The 17,439-nt window shown below is 49.3% G+C and overlaps 1 protein-coding gene across 1 annotated transcript; it reads right to left on the reverse strand.

Annotated features, from left to right (window-relative positions):
* Positions 1–1,523: 1,523 nt before the first annotated feature.
* On the reverse strand, positions 1,524–11,260 carry TRIM45 (tripartite motif containing 45). Its single transcript, XM_059375855.1, has 6 exons — positions 10,194–11,260; positions 7,790–8,523; positions 6,111–6,240; positions 5,406–5,520; positions 2,975–3,101; positions 1,524–1,799 (listed from the first exon to the last, which is right to left on the reverse strand). Exons 1-6 carry the CDS (start codon positions 10,679–10,681, stop codon positions 1,651–1,653), a joined length of 1,743 nt encoding a protein of 580 aa, XP_059231838.1. The 5' UTR covers positions 10,682–11,260; the 3' UTR covers positions 1,524–1,650.
* Between the last annotated feature and the right edge of the window lie 6,179 nt (positions 11,261–17,439).

The raw sequence follows: 17,439 nt of genomic DNA on the forward strand, positions 1-17,439 counted from the left end.
AGGGGAAAAGGAACACGGAATTAAGAAGCCTATGTGAATACTGAATTAATCTGAGACTATGAGGCATGGTTCTGCTGTGGCAGCAAGCTCAGGCTAGAATCGTCAAGGAATGAGGGGGGACCATGGAGGGGCAGCAAGTTGTAGAAAGGCATGAGGCTCAAGGCTGGCCATATTTTGAAAAAAGAGAGGTAATGACCTGGAACAGAGCAGCTCAACAGAGGCACGGTGAACCTTTTGGACTGGTTCATTCCTTGCTGCAGAAGGCTGCCTTGAGCTGAGCAGTGTTCCAGACTTCTACACAACAGATGCTAGCGGCACCAGCCTCCAGCTAGACAAGGAAAAATGTCTCTAAGTCTTGACTAAATATCCCTTGTGGGGAAAGATACCTCCTGGCTAAGCAGCACTGATCCTAAAGCAGCAATGATCAGCTCACAGGCCACCCTCCTGATGTGGGACCCAGCGGTTATAAGAAGCGAGGAAAAGCAAGTAGCTAACACTTTGAGAGGGTCACAGGGCTATCACGGTCTTGTGGGAAGATCAGATTTGGGTTAGAGAGCACCGAAAAGAATCTTCCTGGACAAGGGTGGGAATACCGTGACTATTTTAGGATGACGGCTGTGACGTAGCTATCTCGCAGCCCTAAGGAGGAAAGAAATGCATCCCGCGATGACTGACAGTCCGTGTGTTTCGTCTGCTTGCTTCACTTCCTTTGCCTGACCCAACTCACTGCTCAAATGAGTCACCTGCTTTTTAATGGCTCCTGAAATGCAGATTTCAGTACTTATACCTAATACATACTGAAATCCAGAGTCCTAGAAGGTCACACCAAGTATATACAGTGAAGCCGTTGGCAGGCCTGACGCACCAACACTGTGTGCTTCCTCTTCCCACAGTTCTCTGTGGCCTCTAACAGCTAAGCAGGCTCGCTCCAGGACTCGGGGCTTCAACCGAACTTCCTAGCTTTACAGACCAGAGTAAAGACTCCTCTGTAAATAACAGCAGGTGGGGAGATGTGAGGAGGATGAAAGTAGCTAGACTGCCTGGCAAGAGTAGAACCGTAGCCAATTTCTGAGGTGGTATTTCACACTGTTTCCCTTTATTTACTTTCTGCTTGTTTGCCCTTGATTAAATACTAACCTAGCCTGAAGAGTATGGGATGGACGTGGCCTGGGGTGAAGCCGGGAACCTCCACCCCAATGGCAAGATCCCATTATGAATCATTTAAAGTGTGCTAGGAAAAAGTAGATACAATGAAAGGCAGTCTTAATTCTTTGAGGGAAACAGGAAACATGTGGCTCTGGGAGAAATAAACGAGTTACATATCTAAAAGTTAGGAACTAGACGCCCTGCATGATCGCAAAATTCCAACAGGATAGAGTGCTCCATTCCTGCGCGAGAGAAGGGGCCTCGGTGTAGAATGAACACCGCCGACCATCACGAAGAGAGAAGCGTGGTCTCTGGTGCTCAACCGTCCGTACATACCATCAGCGAGTGACTCACAAGAAAGGACTGGAACTCGAGAGTGTAAGATAAGGCACTTTGTTTTTAATTCTATCCGTTTCTTCAGAATTAATCAAGGTCTGGGGTCCTCTGGTAATTGTAAGTTGTGCTGACTGCAGCTAACGGGTCGACCACGTGCTCAGGAAGGCGTCAGAGTGCCACGGTCCTGAGTAGACTCCTTGGTGCGTTCTGCCCACCCATCCACGTGCATTCTGACTTCTCGGCAAACTTCCCACAGCATGACCAGTGCGGGCGCCCTGGGTGGCCTTTGTGTCCGTGGCCGCAGCCTAGGTACCCACCTGGGCGGTACCAAGAGGAGACAGAAGACAACCATTAAGAATAAAGTCCAGCAGTTTTCCGTGGAAACTTAATGTTTCTGGCAACACGTGGACTCATGGGTGTGAAAACATGTAATAAAAACTCGGCAAGAGAAACAAGCTGTCTGGCGCCTTGTCTAGGAGGAGGCCTCCTGAGGACTGAAGATAGCGCATCGATTAAGGTTTGCTGAAGTTCTGAGAGCATAGTTTTAACATCCTGCTAACTCGAGATGAACCGGTTTAGCTGTAAAGTAATTGAAATGAAAGACATGGGAAGAGTGGCTGAAATAAAGAAGATAGTTCCTAAAGTGTTTATGCAAAAGGGTGCATGAGCCTATCTTAAGGCCCACTACCAAAGTAAGGACACAATAGGATACTATTTAAAAAATAATTAGGGGGGCGCCTCGGTGGCTCAGTCGGTTAAGCATCCAACTCTTGATCTTAGCTCAGGTCTTGATCTCAGGGTCCTGAGTTCAAGCCCTGTGTTGGGCTACACAAAAAATTAGAGGGGCGCCTGGGTGGCTCAGTCATTAAGGGTCTGCCTTCAGCTCAGGTCATGATCTCAGGGTCCTGGGATTGAGCCTCAAGTTGGGCTCCCTCTCAGCGGGAAGCTTGCTTCTCCCTCTCCCACTCCCCCTGCTTGTGTTCTCTTTCTCACTGTGTTTGTCAAATAAACAAATAAAATCATTTAAAAAAAATAATAATAAAAAAAAAAAAAAAAAAAGAAAAGGTCTCTTGCCTGAGTCGACCCTCCTTCCCCTAAGAAAAGAGCCAGACCTGGTCAAATGATGTAATCACCCACTTTCCCATCCTTGACTTGCTTGGCATTTCTAAGCAGAGTGGGTTTAGATTTTTTTTTTTTTACACTGCCAGGCTGCTGGAAAGGGTATAGACGGAAATCGAACATCCCGGGGAGAAGCACAGGGCTCCTAAGACTGGTGAACTAGATCAGAACTGCAAGAACTCAGAACTTTAAAGCTTATTATTTCACTTTTCAGAACAGAGAAGCTTTAAGCGAACTTTTAGAACTGTGGTGTATTGATATGCATGGATTATATTCCTAGCAAGAGAGCCTAAGTCTGAGTCTCCTAAACCCAGTGGCTGTGTAGTAGTTGACCCCGCACTGCCGCGAGACTTTCGAGAGTGTTCCTCCTCACCTGGCATGGTGCCCCCACAGGCACAGCGAGCTGTCTTCTGGCCTCCGCTGGAGCAGAACGTGCAGCAATGAAACACACCCGGGTGTGGACGGTGCCTTTTCCTCACGGTCACGGTGAACGGTGAGCCCTTCAAAGTTGAGGCCAAGAGCAAAGAACAGCACGAGTCAACAGGGATGTGCTGAGCATCCATTTGCTTAAATGCAGGGTCAGTCACAGGGCATGGCCCTGGAGAGTTGAGGACAGCAGGAGGGAAACGGATGAGGGACCAGTGACCGGCTGGGTGCTTAAGCTGTGTGACGCCATGTACAAAGGCATGAGAGCCAAGGGCTCTGTGCGGCCCCTCTAGCATGGAGCCCATCTGATACATGAATAAGCCCATATAAATAAATATAATTTATAAATTTTTTAAAAAGCTGTGTTTGTTTGTTTTTTTTTTTTTTAAAGATTTTATTTATTTATTTGAGAGTGGAGTGAGAGAGAGCAGGAGAGAGGAGAAGGTCGGAGGGAGAAGCAGACTCCCAAAGGAGCTGGGAGCCCGATGCAGGACTTGATCCTGGATGTCCGGGATCATTACCTGAGCCGAAGGCAGTCGCTCAACGACCTGAGCCACCCAGGTGCCCAAAAAGCTGTGTTTTGTGTCACTGGTGTCACCATCTTCTCCAGTCTAGGGGAGTCTTGGGGCTCGTTAGTAGAATGCCACAACCACAAGGCTACGCCGTTCCCATGATCCTCTCTCCAATGCCTTGTCACACACCTGCTCCTCTCACACACTGAGCCTCACTCCCTTCCTCCCTCCGTCCATCCTGGACATTTGTTTCCCCATCCACCTAGTCTCATTCTGTGAGGACACAGGCAGAAAGGTGAAGAGCTCAATAATCCTCAAACTCAAAACTCTCCCACCTGCCCCTCTCCTTCCAGGACAACTTCCATTCTCCACTTCCTGTCCTGTGTTAGACAATCAGTAGCTAAGAAGGGAGCTCATAGGCCTTTCTCTGGCTGAGAAGCATGCTGTCTGCAGAAGCACAAAACTCAGAATCTGGTACCTCAAAAGCCTTTCAAGTGTTCCATCTCTCCTCCTTTCAAGAATTTACGATCCATTTTAAAAACACCTTGGAGTTCAAGGAAATGGGTTCAAGTTCTGGTTTTGCTCTATAGGGACTGTGTACCTCAGCACGTTTGTTCCTTAGTCCAACTGCGTAATGATCCCTAGGCCTGAACAGCCTGGAACAAAGGCTTAAGAATGTAGGCAGAGGCAAGTAGCCCACTCCGGCCAATGTAGTTAGATGGGCGGCAATGGCTGCTGCACAGGAGTCTTCCCCGCCCTTCCTGCACACACCACAAGCCCAACACGTCATGACACTATGATATTTCATCGTCCCTGTCAGTGCTGCTTTCCGGTTGGGGAAAACCTATGAGTACTAGGGATTCTGTTGGACCTGCTGAGTATGGCCCAATTTTAAAAAATTCACACTCTCTAGACCAGAAAGTGTCATCCTTGTCTGAGGAGGTGGTAAGAGCCGAGCACATACGGAAATAGGCGAAAGAGTTACGAGGGTAGATGGTCATGCAGAGAGACGACTGGTCAGTTGAGGGGAGAGGGCACAAGTCTCCACAGTTGTGTTCCAGTACGTTCCAGTCTGTCTGGTTACAGTCTGAACAATCCTGAGCTAAAGGATATCACTTGAATGGGTATGCTTGTCCCCTGGCAGAATGCCCCCTGGGATGAAGGTATCTTTCCCAAATTAAGAATTTTCCGGGGCGCCTGGGTGGCTCAGTGGGTTAAGCTGCTGCCTTCGGCTCAGGTCATGATCTCAGGGTCCTGGGATCGAGTCCCACATCGGGCTCTCTGCTCAGCAGGGAGCCTGCTTCCCTCTCTCTCTCTGCCTGCCTCTCTGTCTACTGTGATCTCTGTCTGTCAAATAAACAAAGAAAATCTTTAAAAAAAAAAAAAAAAAAAAAGAATTTTCCAACTGGGGGCGCCTGGGTGGCTCAGTGGGTTAAGCCTCTGCCTTCGGCTCAGGTCATGATCTCAGGGTCCTGGGATCGAGTCCCACATCGGGCTCTCTGCTCAGCAGGGAGCCTGCTTCCCTTCCTCTCTCTCTGCCTGCCTCTCTGCCTGCTTGTAATCTCTCTGTCAAATAAATAAATAAAATCTTAAAAAAAAAAATTGTTAAAAAAAAAAAAAAGAATTTTCCAACGGGAAGAATGACAAAATACAAGCTCAACAGCCAGGAGGAGGAATAGGCACAGAGTTCTTACGGTCACCAGCGAAATCTACGTCATTTCTCAAGTGAAGAGAAGGAAGAAAGAGGATCCCATGCAATCCCTCCACACGGCTGATCCCCCACGTCATGTCTCCACAACCTGAGATGGTAGAAGCCAGAGGAAGCAGGGAGAAAGGAGGCCAGGGCCAGGCATAGGTCCTACTCACCTGCACATGCTGCTCCTTGATGCAGACCACCACGGTATAGACACCCGGCTCCTTGGGGGTATAGGAGACGTAGTATGTCCCGTCCTTGTTATCTCGCACCAGCGCTCTGACCGGACTGAATGCAGACGGGGTTCAAAAAACCACTCACTCTCACAGGCCTGCTGCAGCCGCCTGCCACTTGAGGTGCGAGCCCTACACCATTCTGCCCCACATTCATCTGAAATGTCCCCCAAACAGGACGCCCCTTCCACTGGTCTCAAAAACTAGTTTCACAACAGGAAGGAAGCAATATAAATGCTGCTTTAATCTGATGTACAGAGGAATTCCATGAAAGCATCACTGTGTTCTCTTTAATGGACTTGCTGGACTCCCTCCTCTGATTCCAGGAGACACACGCATATACTCCCAGCCCAATGGAGTAGCAGAGTGGGGCTGGACTTTGAGAAGGGGCCCGTTGGGTCCAACATAAGAGTATTTTTCAGGGAGCAGACTTTTGGGAGAGAGTGGAGCACTGGCATAAAACCCGCAGAAGAAAACACGTCTGCTCCACCTGGTCATATCACATATTTTAATAGCATCTGGGGGGCACGGAAGGGGGAGTTGGATGTAACTACTGCAGGCACACCTCCCTAACTACAAAGGGGCCTTAAGTGTCCAGTTTCGTCACTGCTTATTACCCTTGACACCTGGCTGTGTAATACACACCTGTCTTTCTTATCTTTAGGGATGACCGCGACTTGCACGCTGTCTCCTCCCCGACCCATGCTCTCTCCAGCTGCATCCTTACACAGCAGAGTGAAAGAGGCTGTCTGTTTCTCCCGGGCTCGGTGGAGATCTGCGGAAGATCAAACACTCAGTCCTCACCTGAAAGGCCAGACGGGGTGCCTGCCTCTGCGGAGCAGACACCATCTTCCTTCTTCTCTTTAGAACAAAAGGTCCGGCTTCCTGTTTATCGTAATCACCCTGCTCCCTTTCTTTTCCCTTCCCGCTCCGGCCCCCAGAGCATACCTCTTGGGAGTCCCTCCTGGCAAGCCTGGTTGTCTCTCAGCCAGTTGCTGCTCTTGGATCACCCAGGATCCTGAACCTTAACTGCAGCCCTAAGGGAGCTTTGAAAAGACTTGGGATGGTCCTCTGTAGTCAGAGCAGAAAACCTCTAGACCCTGTGAGGGAAGCTTGTAAGCCCAAAGCTATCCCGTCCGAGCTGCAGATCATGCTTGAGTTGGTCGGGGGGTACAGCTGATCGGCTTGGCCTCTTCAGCACTTGGGCCAAGCTGCTGGGAAAATAGTCACTAGGTGCAGCTTCCGGCCCAGCAGTTGCAACAGGGCTTCTTAACGAGGGGCTCATAAACTACCATGTGGTCTCTGCAGAGGCTTATGAGGGGTCAAAGAATCTCCTGAAGCGGGGTGCCCAAATTAGTGGATGTTTCTTGGGGAGAGATCATTCTCGAAGGGACCTAAGACCTCCAAAAGGTTAAGAATTCCCGTGCCAGAGTCAGGCTGCATCCATGGTCCAGTCTGCCCATCAGGACCGATCTCCGACATATCTGTGTTTGAATAACTGCTTTTAGGAACAGAAGGGTCCTTTCAGGACAGGAGAGTCAAAGGAAATTATTTCTCCCTCTACCAAATGAAATGCCTACCATAATCTTTCAAATGTCAAGATGTGGCTTACATAAACCAAGAAGGGCACAGATGAAAGTATGCTCCAACCTTGTCTTCCTCATTCCTCTGAAACTCTTTGGAATGATCCAAGCCCCCTGCGGCCCTGCCATGCTCCTCTGTAGGCAGGCAGGACTTCACCCCGGCCTATCCTGTTACCGTCTTTGGGCACTATCTCTGCTCTACCATCTGATAGAAACAGCATGCTCGGGGCGCCTGGGTGGCTCAGTGGGTTGAGCCTCTGCCTTCGGCTCAGGTCACGGTCTGGGGGTCCTGGGATCGAGCCCTGCATCAGGCGCTCTGCACGGCGGGGAGCCTGCTTCCCCCTCTCTGCCTGCCTCTCTGCCTACTTGTGATCCTTGTCTCTTGAATAAAGAAAAATCTTAAAAAAAAAAAAAAAAGAAATAAAGAAAGAAAGAAAGAAAAGAAACAGCATGGTCCTGGAGGTCCTTGCTAGTAACTGCTTTGCTCAACTGGAAAAGGGTCACGCCTCACTGCTGTATGGGATACTAACTGTACCCTGGCCAGAATGAAACAGAAAGAAAGGGCGAGGAAGGGGGGGGGGGTCACTGTCCTTTCTATCACTATGGTCTCGCCCTCAGTAAACTGGCTGGTAGGAAACTCTTCCTAGCTGGATGAGGGCCCCAGCTGAAAAAGCCACACCTCCTTAAACACCATGTCCTCGCCCACCGCCCTCTCCAGGCCAGCGGGAAATGCCTTCCTACCTTCTCCTTGAAGGACACATTTGCTCGGATCGACCTCTTTGGTATTGATGGCCCCATAAACTTCGTAGCCACGGCACCGGCCTGCTTTCTGCTGAGGAGAGAAGCATATCTTATCGTTCACTCCAGGATGGACACTGTATTCGACTTTGTTCAGCTTTGTGAGCCGTTCAACTACCACCCCCTTGGTGATGAGGATCTCCAAGTCTGAGCCACTGGTCAGCAGGTGCTCCGTGAACTCCACGCCGGTCCGCATGTCTGCCAGCAGCTGCTCCAGCTGGGCTTTCTGCAGCTGCAGGGAGTTCTCCTTCTGGACCCGTATGTCTTCCAGCTGCTTCAGCAGCTTGTCCCGGTGCTCCTCGATGGCCTTGATGTAGCCTTCAGAGAACGTTCGCACGTCGGCAGCCACGGCCTCCACCCGCTCCTGGAGGGCAGTGTTCACCCCTTTGATCTGTAGGAGGGCTTCCTCCAGCGCCTCCACGTGGGGCTGGGTGCCTTTCAGGAGTTCCCGCACAGAGTCCCCATGCTTGTGGATAACATTGCTCGTGAAGTCATAGGGGTGCTCCCGGTGTTCCCCCACCACGCAGTCCCGACACACGGGCCGGTCGCAGAGCTCACAGAACAGCCTCAGCTCCTCTGCGGGGTGCGCAGGACACAAAATGGGCTTTCCGATCCTGCTGTAACCTTTCAAGTCTTTTAGGTCCACCATCGTATGGTAAGTTGTTTTCTTCTGCCGCCTAGGGACAGAGTCAGGGACAGAGTCAGGGACAGGCAATTAGGGGCCGGTTCTGCTGGGCAAGTCTGGTAGTTTTCAGAGCATGGCTTGGAAGTCAAACAGATTAGAGTTCAGTCCCTTGCTCTGACCTCTTACTTAACCATGTAATCCTCTGATTCCAGTTCCTCCTCATCTGCGCGGGGAGGAAATAATAACACCTATTCAAAAAAGGCTACTATGTTGAATAAAATGATAGTAGACTATGGCTCTCTGACCTGGGACAGGACTTTGCCAAAGGTTGCAACACTAAAGCCTATGGCCTGGAACTTTCTCTGAAGCATTAATTTGGCAAGCTGAGACAAGAGCCATGGCCTACTTCAGCAAGCTAGAGGTGAGAGCATGGTGGGAACCCAGCACCAAGAGACAGAAACTGTGCCACGTGGCACAGCAAGAAGACCCAGCAATTAAAGTGTCCAGCTGGCCCCGACAGAGTCTCCCTCCACTTTCACTTGAGATTTTGGTAAAGCATTTCCTTTGGCCAGTGCCTGCATCACCCAAAGCAGCATGCTAGAATTTTCCCCAAGTCACTGGCATTATTAGAAAGACTGAAATCAATGGTCAGTCTTCACAGTTCTTTTTTAATTCCCCTTTCCGGTGACCCTCTAGAGATTCAGGAGAATCCCCAGGAAACCCGATGACTGTGGGAAGATGCCCCGGTAGCATGATAGCAACTCGAAGCTCGCATGACTATTCTGGCACCAGAAGAGTGGCTATGGAGAAAACAGGGTCAGCCATGTAGCTGGTAGCAAGGCAGTCATAATTACAAGTTAAAAATAGAAAGACTGAAGATTACTAACTTGTTCTGTTGGTGAGACCAGAAAACAAATGGAAGGCAGAATTCAAAAACTATTTTAAGATAATCCTAAAATCTTGGCTATTTTATAATCTGATGTCCTGGAATGGGGGTGGGGGTGGAGAAGGGACAGAGAGTGATTCATGTGACCAGCTGTTCACCAAATGCCATAAAGGACAAAAATCTGCACCCCGATGATAAGTCCACCTCCCAAGCTCCAGAGTCACTCTAGGGTCCAAGGCAAGGCTGTGATGGGGTACAGCCAAATAGCCCTTATACTGGGAAGGCAGCACGGATTACTAGAAAGAGCACAGAATGTGGTCAGAAGACCTGGATTTAAAAACTGGATTCTGTTATATGCTACTTACTGGCTGTGGTGCCTTGGCAAATCACATTTTGCTGAGCTTCAGTTTCCCCAAATAATAAATGGGAGGGAAAACAGCGCCTGCTTTTCTATAAGAGTTGCAAGGCATCAAATGTGATCAAGGCCAGGGGCTGTGCATTCTTCTCTGTTTATCCAGCACCCACTACAATTATTCACCATACAAACGATTGATGATCCAAGGAAACTGCAACTGTGCTTTGCAAACTGAAAAGGACTATGCAAACCTTTGCTTCTATTATTCTGAGATGTATTATGTAAGACTGCAGGAGTTAACTACCATTCCAGAGTATTTATGACAGCGTATACTGCTCTCTGACCTTACACGGCATTTGAGAGAGCTTTCCATCCCATCTGCTCTGGGGGATTTCTGGCTTGATACCTCTTTGTATTCTGCTCTTAAGCCACACCTGGGAGGTGGGGGGTGGGGGGGTGGGGAGGGGTATCCCATCTTTACCTATGAGCCTGGCAGCAGAAGTGGCAGAGATTGGCTTTGCAGGTCTGACATCTCTTCTCCACCTCATTGTCGCTGCACAGGTCGCACACCAGGCCCTGGCCTTCCCCATGAAGACTCTCCAGCATCACATCATTCATGGCCAGGTGGTCTATGGTTAAAGCCTTCACTCCACCCATGGGCAGGTCCACCTGAGCATCACATACCGGACAGAGGATGCCGATCTGTGGCTGCAGACTGGGTGGCTTGAGTTCCTGGAATATTGACCCCTCAGAGCTTGTGTCAGAGTCTCCCCCTCTGAGGTCCACTACTGAGAAGGGTTCCAGCTGCTCCAGGCACGTGGTGCAAACTGTGTGCAAACAAGGCAAGAGCCTGGGGGCTTTGAAAAGCCCCATGCACAGAGGGCAGTGAGTCTTGCCTGAGTTCCCCAATGCGGTTCCCCTGGGGAGTTTGCCTAGGAAACCCAGCAGCGGCTTCCTCTTTTCTGACATAATCCCCACGTTTGTGCCCAGTATCAGAAAAGGCGGTGGAGAGCTCTATAATGAAGTAGTAGGTGGTTAAGCCCACCCAAAGAGAAAGTTCCCAGAATTTGAACAGAGACCATGGGGACTCTCTCTTCGGCAATTCACAGGGCAAAATGGTAGAAGAGGAGTCGTCAAAGGAACCACCCGCAGATCTACTTAGGAGGGCCCCCTCCTTTCCATGGCATCCCATACCAGACGCGCCCACGCCCTCCGGTGCCCCCCAAGTCCTCCTCCCCGGAAGCGCTTCCAGGTCTGGTCTTGAGCTGGTCTTGCCGCCGCCAATTCCCGGACCCCCGCGCCTCTCACTCCCTCCACTACCACCCCCCTCCCGCCGCCCGCCCTACTGGCCCCGCGCCCGACACGCGACAAGCGCCTCCCCCGCCTCTGCGTGATGAGGTGGGAGGGGGCTCCTCCTCCTTCCCTCGACCGGCCCTGCGCGGACCGCACACGGCGGGCATGGGAGCTGCGAGTCCCGCGGGCTTCTCGGTGACCGCCGCCTCCCCAACACCGCGGCCCAAGGTGCCCGGAGGCTCTGGCCTCTTCGCACCAATCCCAGTCCGGGTCTACATAGGGAAGTCCAATCACCGTCCGAGAAGGGCGGCCCTCGCCGCTGGGGGCCCAGCCCCCCACCAGAGTGACACCAGCAGCATCCAATAAGGCTTGGAAATTCCACATCTTCGCCTATCCACTACGACCGGGAGGGGAGGGACCAAACTGAGGGCCCGGGTTGGGATGTTGAGAGCTCGGGCGGAGGGGAGGAAAAGAGCAGGGCTGGGAGTGAGCGGCACAGTATAGCCAGCGTCACCCTTTTACGGGGACTCTCTCTCTATCGCTGTAGCGACCAGAGAGGCCAGAGGACCCCTTAAAAATCCGCTCTGCTAAGCCCCGGGGACGACCTCCTTCGCGCCTTCGGATTGGGCCCACGAACCGGCCTGGGCTTTCCCATTGGTGGCTGGCGCCCCGAGCTCAGCGCACAGCTTGCCGGGAGTTGTAGGAGCGGCGGCGTCTTAGTGCCGAAGGCTTCCGACGTGACGACCGACGTTTCTGCTCAGCCGGCGTGAGCCCGGAGCTCCCCTCGGGGCCTGCCCAGCTTATTTTAGTTCAGGAATCCCTCAAGCCTAGAGTTCCGGCTACAAGAGCTTCGTTTCCCGGGGCAAGGGCCCTGAGGCCCTGGTTCTGTGGCCCCGTCTTGTTGACCGTTGAACCGAGGGGTGGCGGTTGGGGAGCTCGGCTCCTCGGCGTCTGGGGCTGGAGAAGCCGTTGTTTCCCTTCGGGGCCAGGGCCGCGGAAGTTCTGAGGGCGTAAGGGTTTGTCCCCCAGGACGCGCCAGTTCTGTACACCAGAAACGGAGCACGTTTGTCCTGCCGTTTTGATCATGGCGGAGGGCCCGTGACTGGTCACCGTGGGAGGGGGGAGGATGTCGACGAGGGATGGACGCTTTGTGGGCTCACAGACTGATGGCGAAGATGAACGCGGCAGGCAGCCTTGACAGTTTCTCTGTCTCCTTCTCTCAGTGTCCGTACCAGGAGTCTCCTCGTTCGGCCCTGTGGGGGCTTGGCCACACCTGGGATCCGGGACCCGTAACTCCTCAATTTCCAGAAATGGTAACACTCTAGCTCCTTATCCTCCACTGTGCCTGTGATTTCCGGTTGCTTCAGCCTGTCTCGTACGCCTGATTCTCTCCCTGCTGGTTTTGTCACCTTCCTTCCTTGGTTTGGACCCGAGGGGTCTCCCATTACTCATCTCCTGCCATAGGCCCACGGCCTGGAGCCTAAGCTTACAAATACAGGGAATTCCCAAACACAAAACAAAGTAGAACATGACTCTAAAATATGAAAGCTATAAAAAGCTTTGAGGAATTGAAATGTTTGGCCATGTCGATGAAGTCAAATGCCACTTTAAAAAAAATTTATTATTTTTAAATTTTTAAAAGACTTTATTTGTGACAGAGAGACAGAGAGGGAACTTAAGCGCCAGGGAGCTGGAGAGGGAGAAGTAGGCTCCTTGCTGAGCAGGGAGCCCATATGGGGCTGGCTCCCGGGACCCTGGGATCATGACCTGAGTTGGAGGCAGATGCCTAACTAACTGAGCCACCGAGGTGCCCCTAAAATTTATTTTTAAGATTCATTTATTTATGAGAGAGAGAGCGCGCGTGCGCTCGTGTGTGCAGGCATGCACTGGCAAGCTTGAGGGGCAAGGGGCAGAGGGAGAGAGAGAGAGAATCCTTACGTTGACTCTCCACCAAGCGCCGAGCCCAGTGTAGGGCTCTAATCTGGGACCCCAAGATCACAACCCTAGCGAAGTCATGGAGTTGGCCACCCAACTGACTGAGCCCCCCAGGTGTCCCCAAATGCCACTTTTATATAAAAATTACATGTGATTCCCCAAAATAAATATGCCTACCAAGGTCTTAAAATACTCCTTACCTAGGTTTCTTCAGTTTCTCCTCCTCCTCCTTTTCCTCACCTACCCCGACTCAGAATCTGCTTTCTACTCTCAGGTGTGCCAGAGTAAGTCACAAAAACTGTGCAGACTTTTGTTTGCTATATATTCTTGCTCTCAGCTTCACCTGATGCTGGGTGATGCTTGGCTTCATCTCTTATTCATGCACTGTCACATTTCCCATGGTAGGTGTTCCAAGCTTCTCTTGTTTACGAAGTGCTTTAGAATTTACATGTGCATTATTTCACTTAATCTTTTAACAACTCTGTGAAGAAATGGAGTGGCAGAGAGGTCTGGTGGGCAGCCCAAGGTAACACCTCTGAGACTTGAACTCCTATTTGGGATGCCATGTTTAAGATTTGACCCTGACCTCCCTTTCCTTTATTCTTGAGCATCTAATCACTTATATACTCAGCAGATAACTGCCTTTAATGGAGTGAGAAAAGCAGGGCTATCTGGAGAACTCCCTCACTTTCTACTTAAAAATCTATGGTTTATCAGGGGCATGGGTGGCTCAGTGGATTAAGCATCTGACTCTTGATTTTGGCTCAGGTCATAATCTCAGGGTTGTGAGATCAAGTCTGGCTGTTGGGGCTCTCCCTCTGTCCCTCCTCCCCCCACCCCCTCCAAATCTGTGGTTTGTCACACCTCCTCTCATACCCATCCTGACTGCCTTTCTTCCATTCCTCAACTCTATTCTAGCCTCTCCTGGCTCTTCAAAACCTTGCTGCTCTTACGTTTTCTTTTTTTCTTTCTTTCTTTTCTTTTTCTTTTTTTTTTAAAGATTTTATTTATTTATTTGACAGAGAGAGAGAGATCACAAGTAGGCAGGGCAGCAGGCAGAGAGAGAGGGGAAGCAGGCTCCCAATGCGGGGCTCAATGCGGGGCTCAATCCCAGGAACCTGAGATCATGACCTGAGCCGAAGGCAGAGGCTTTAACCTACTGAGCCACCCAGGCGCCCCTGCTCCTACATTTTTAATCAGTCCTTTACTAGCATATTCTTTATGCCAAGAGTTACGATCAAATCCTAAAGGAGGAAGCAGATCCTCCCTTGACTGAGCTGGCTTTCCAGTTACTGACTTTTGTGACTCTCACCCTTACATTTCTCAGAAGAGTAGTCCTGCTTTCTGTGGTCATCACCATCAATCACCCATTTTTTTCCTCCCTCAAATAAACTAACTTCCAACTCCTCTTTTCTATTGAAACTTTTCTCTTATAGATTACAAGTGACCGAGTCACTGGCCTTTCTCAATATACAGTCTCTAGTAGTCACCATTGTTACATACTTCCTTATCCTTCAGACTTGCTTCCTTCTTGACTTCTGAAATGCTCTACTCTCCTGGCCTTCTGATCTCTTGGGCTGCTTCTCATACTCTCCTTCCTCACTGGTTCCCTTTCATCCTCTTTATACCCTACCTTTTCTCTCTACATGCCCTCTACACAGATGATTCCCAGATCCACACTTTCTCCCCTGAGCTTTGGTCACAACTATCTATTTTAAATCTGCACCCAAGTCTGTCCCCATCATCTTCAGGCCCACCTGCCTTAAATTTCATTGAACTTTTTTGCTCACTAAACTGTGTGCTCTGAATTTTCCTATTTTATTCTCTCAAGGATATCATTTTCCCCCCTTCGCTCCAACTTGAAACCTTACAGTGCTCCTGGCTTCCCTTCTCTTTTTCCCATATCCAGGCAGGTGCCAATTTCTTTCCATCCGTACTGCCATCATCTCACTGCATAGAATTTTCAGATGATACAGGACCCTTACCTGTAGTATTACACCCTCACCTCAGGTATTGTAGTAGTCTCCGAATTATCCCTGCCCTCCCTTTTTTTTTTTTCTTTCCCAATCAATCCTACAATTTTGCCCAAATTAATTGGAAAAACGTGCTTACAAGGCAGGCTTCATTCTAAAAGTTTCATTAGCTCCTTATCTCCACAGGATAAAATATTGATTCTAATATATCCCAAAACTGGCCTTTTAGTTGTCCCCTAAGTATTGCCAAACACACTTCTTTTGTTGCCAGTTTTGTCTGCAGAATCCTTCCACCTATTTTATTTAAACCTACCCCTCCTTTGATGTCAGGCCTGATTTACACTACCTCTTTGAAACTCCCTGTTACTTCAGGGCTCCAGACTTGAGCTCCAGGAACTCTTTTGCTATATGTTTTTCTTTTCAGTTTGTGTGATAGTGTTAAGCATGTTTATTTAGTTTGTATATATGTATATGAACATATGGGTGCATATATGTATGTACATACATGTATATGTATGTTTATGTGGGTGCATATATGTATGTATACACACATGCACAAACACATTTTCTCTGTATGAAGATGAGAAACGCTTAGCGATGAACCTAATGCCCGATCACTAGCCCTGTAATAAAGGCTTATTGTTGATGAGGCAGGGAATGATGATTGCAAATAAAGGAGAATAAACCAGAGTTTTATGGGCTGTGTAGACCATAGGTGAAACGGAGTGAAGTCACAGGAGGGCATTAGTTAAGGATTCTCCTGTCCCAGAATCAGTTCAGTGTTCCCGTGCTCACATACTGCTTCATCTTTCTGGGGACCCCAGGCGGCAAATAGTATAGGGAAGTACCGAAGTCGCAGGATCAGAGGAATGGGACTGATGAATGTGATCAGGTCCATCAGAGTGTCTAAAGAGTTTCAGCCCACCCTCGTAGCCCAAAATAGTGAAAAGCACCAAAGGCAGGAAGGATGGGAAGGCAGGAGGACCTGTGAAGAATGAAGAGTGATCGGGGCACCTGGGTGGCTCAGTGGGTTAAAGCCTCTGCCTTCGGCTCAGGTCATGATCCCAGGGTCCTGGAATCGAGTCCCGCATCAGGCCCTCTGCTCAGCAGGGGGCCTGCTTCCTCCTCTCGCTCTGCCTGCCTCTGCCTACTTGTGATTTGTCTGTCAAATAAATAAATAAAAATATATATATATAAAAAAAAAAGAATGAAGAGTGATCGACTAGCCCTACCAGAGACAGAGTGAGTACATAGAAAGTGAACCAGAGAGCTGTGTCTGACTTACTTTCACCATTGCACCTCTTTCTCACTTAACCATCCCTCTTGCTTCCTTACTTCAAAAATTTTCAGTTGTTATCAAACAGAATTGGCTGTGGTTTTATTTTGTTTTAAGTAAGTTCTGTGCCCAGCGGGGGCTGGAATTCACAAACTGGATATCAAGAGTCACACCAAATGGCCCTACCAACCAAACCAGCCAGTCACCCCTGCTTGTGACCTTGACAGATTTCTTAAAACTTTCTCTTCCCAGGGCGCCTGGAAGGCTCAGAGGATTAAGCCTCTGCCTTCAGCTCAGGTCATGATCTCAGGGTCCTGGGATCGAGTCTCACATCGGACTCTCTGCTCAGTGGGGAGTCTGCTCCACCCCCCACCCCCGCCTGCCTCTCTGCCTACTTGTGATCTCTCTCTCTCTAATAAATAAATAAAATCTTAAAAACAACAACAACAACCGAACTTTCTCTTTCCTTGGTTGCCATAACACTATTCTTGATTTTTCCTTCCACTTCCTGTCCCTCTGACGACTCCTTGTCTTTCTCACTGCAGAGCATGACTTCTTCCACCCAGCTCTGAAATGTTGGTATTTTCCAGGCTCCTCAGCCCTATTTAATAAAAATCTTCATCCTCCCTTGATTGTTGTGAGATTTGAAGGTGGTGTTTCTAGAGCCCGCGTCTGATATAAAGGGCTCTTTTTACTGTTATCATTATTATCCACACCGTATCTCTGAATTGACTCCTTCCCATCCATCCCTACTATTCCTGCTTTCAAGTCAAGTTCAAGTCCTTATCATATTTTGTTTAGATTACTAACTGGTGTCTCTGTTTCTAGTCCATTCTCGATAATCCTGTCAGAGATCTTTCTGAAACTCCCAATTTGATCATCATCTTCCGTGGCACTTCAGGACCTTCATTTGTTTATCACATATTCTTTAAGCACCTGGAATGTGTTTTCCCAGAATGCCTTCGTGGCTAGCTCCCCCCTAGAATACTAGTGAGGGCAGGGACTTTTGATTGCCAGGATATATCATTGTGTAGAACAAGCAAAAATCCCTCCTTTTATGGAAGCTGTTTTCTAATAGCGACTTCCCTTAGCTCTACCTCTGCAGGCCTACTCAACCTCCTTTTTTCTACTGCTCCACCCACACTTTTTTTTTTTTTTTTTTTTTTTTGTACCGCCCCGGCTTTTTTTTTTTTTTTTTTTTTTTTTGAAGTGTACCTTTTCTTTATGAATTTCATTTTACTTCTTGTTGT

Source organism: Mustela nigripes, chromosome 14 (genome assembly GCF_022355385.1).
Source record: "Mustela nigripes isolate SB6536 chromosome 14, MUSNIG.SB6536, whole genome shotgun sequence".
Classification (NCBI taxonomy): domain Eukaryota; kingdom Metazoa; phylum Chordata; class Mammalia; order Carnivora; family Mustelidae; genus Mustela; species Mustela nigripes.

Excerpts from the sequence above, each read along its gene's own strand:
- TRIM45 (XM_059375855.1), bottom strand. The coding sequence starts at position 10,681 with ATGTCAGAAAAGAGGAAGCCGCTGCTGGGTTTCCTAGGCAAACTCCCC. Across the intron at positions 6,241-7,789 it reads ATGTGTCCTTCAAGGAGAAG|ATCTCCACCGAGCCCGGGAG; the intron begins GTAGGAAGGCAT and ends GATCTTCCGCAG. Across the intron at positions 5,521-6,110 it reads CCTAAAGATAAGAAAGACAG|TCCGGTCAGAGCGCTGGTGC; the intron begins GTGTGTATTACA and ends GTCTGCATTCAG.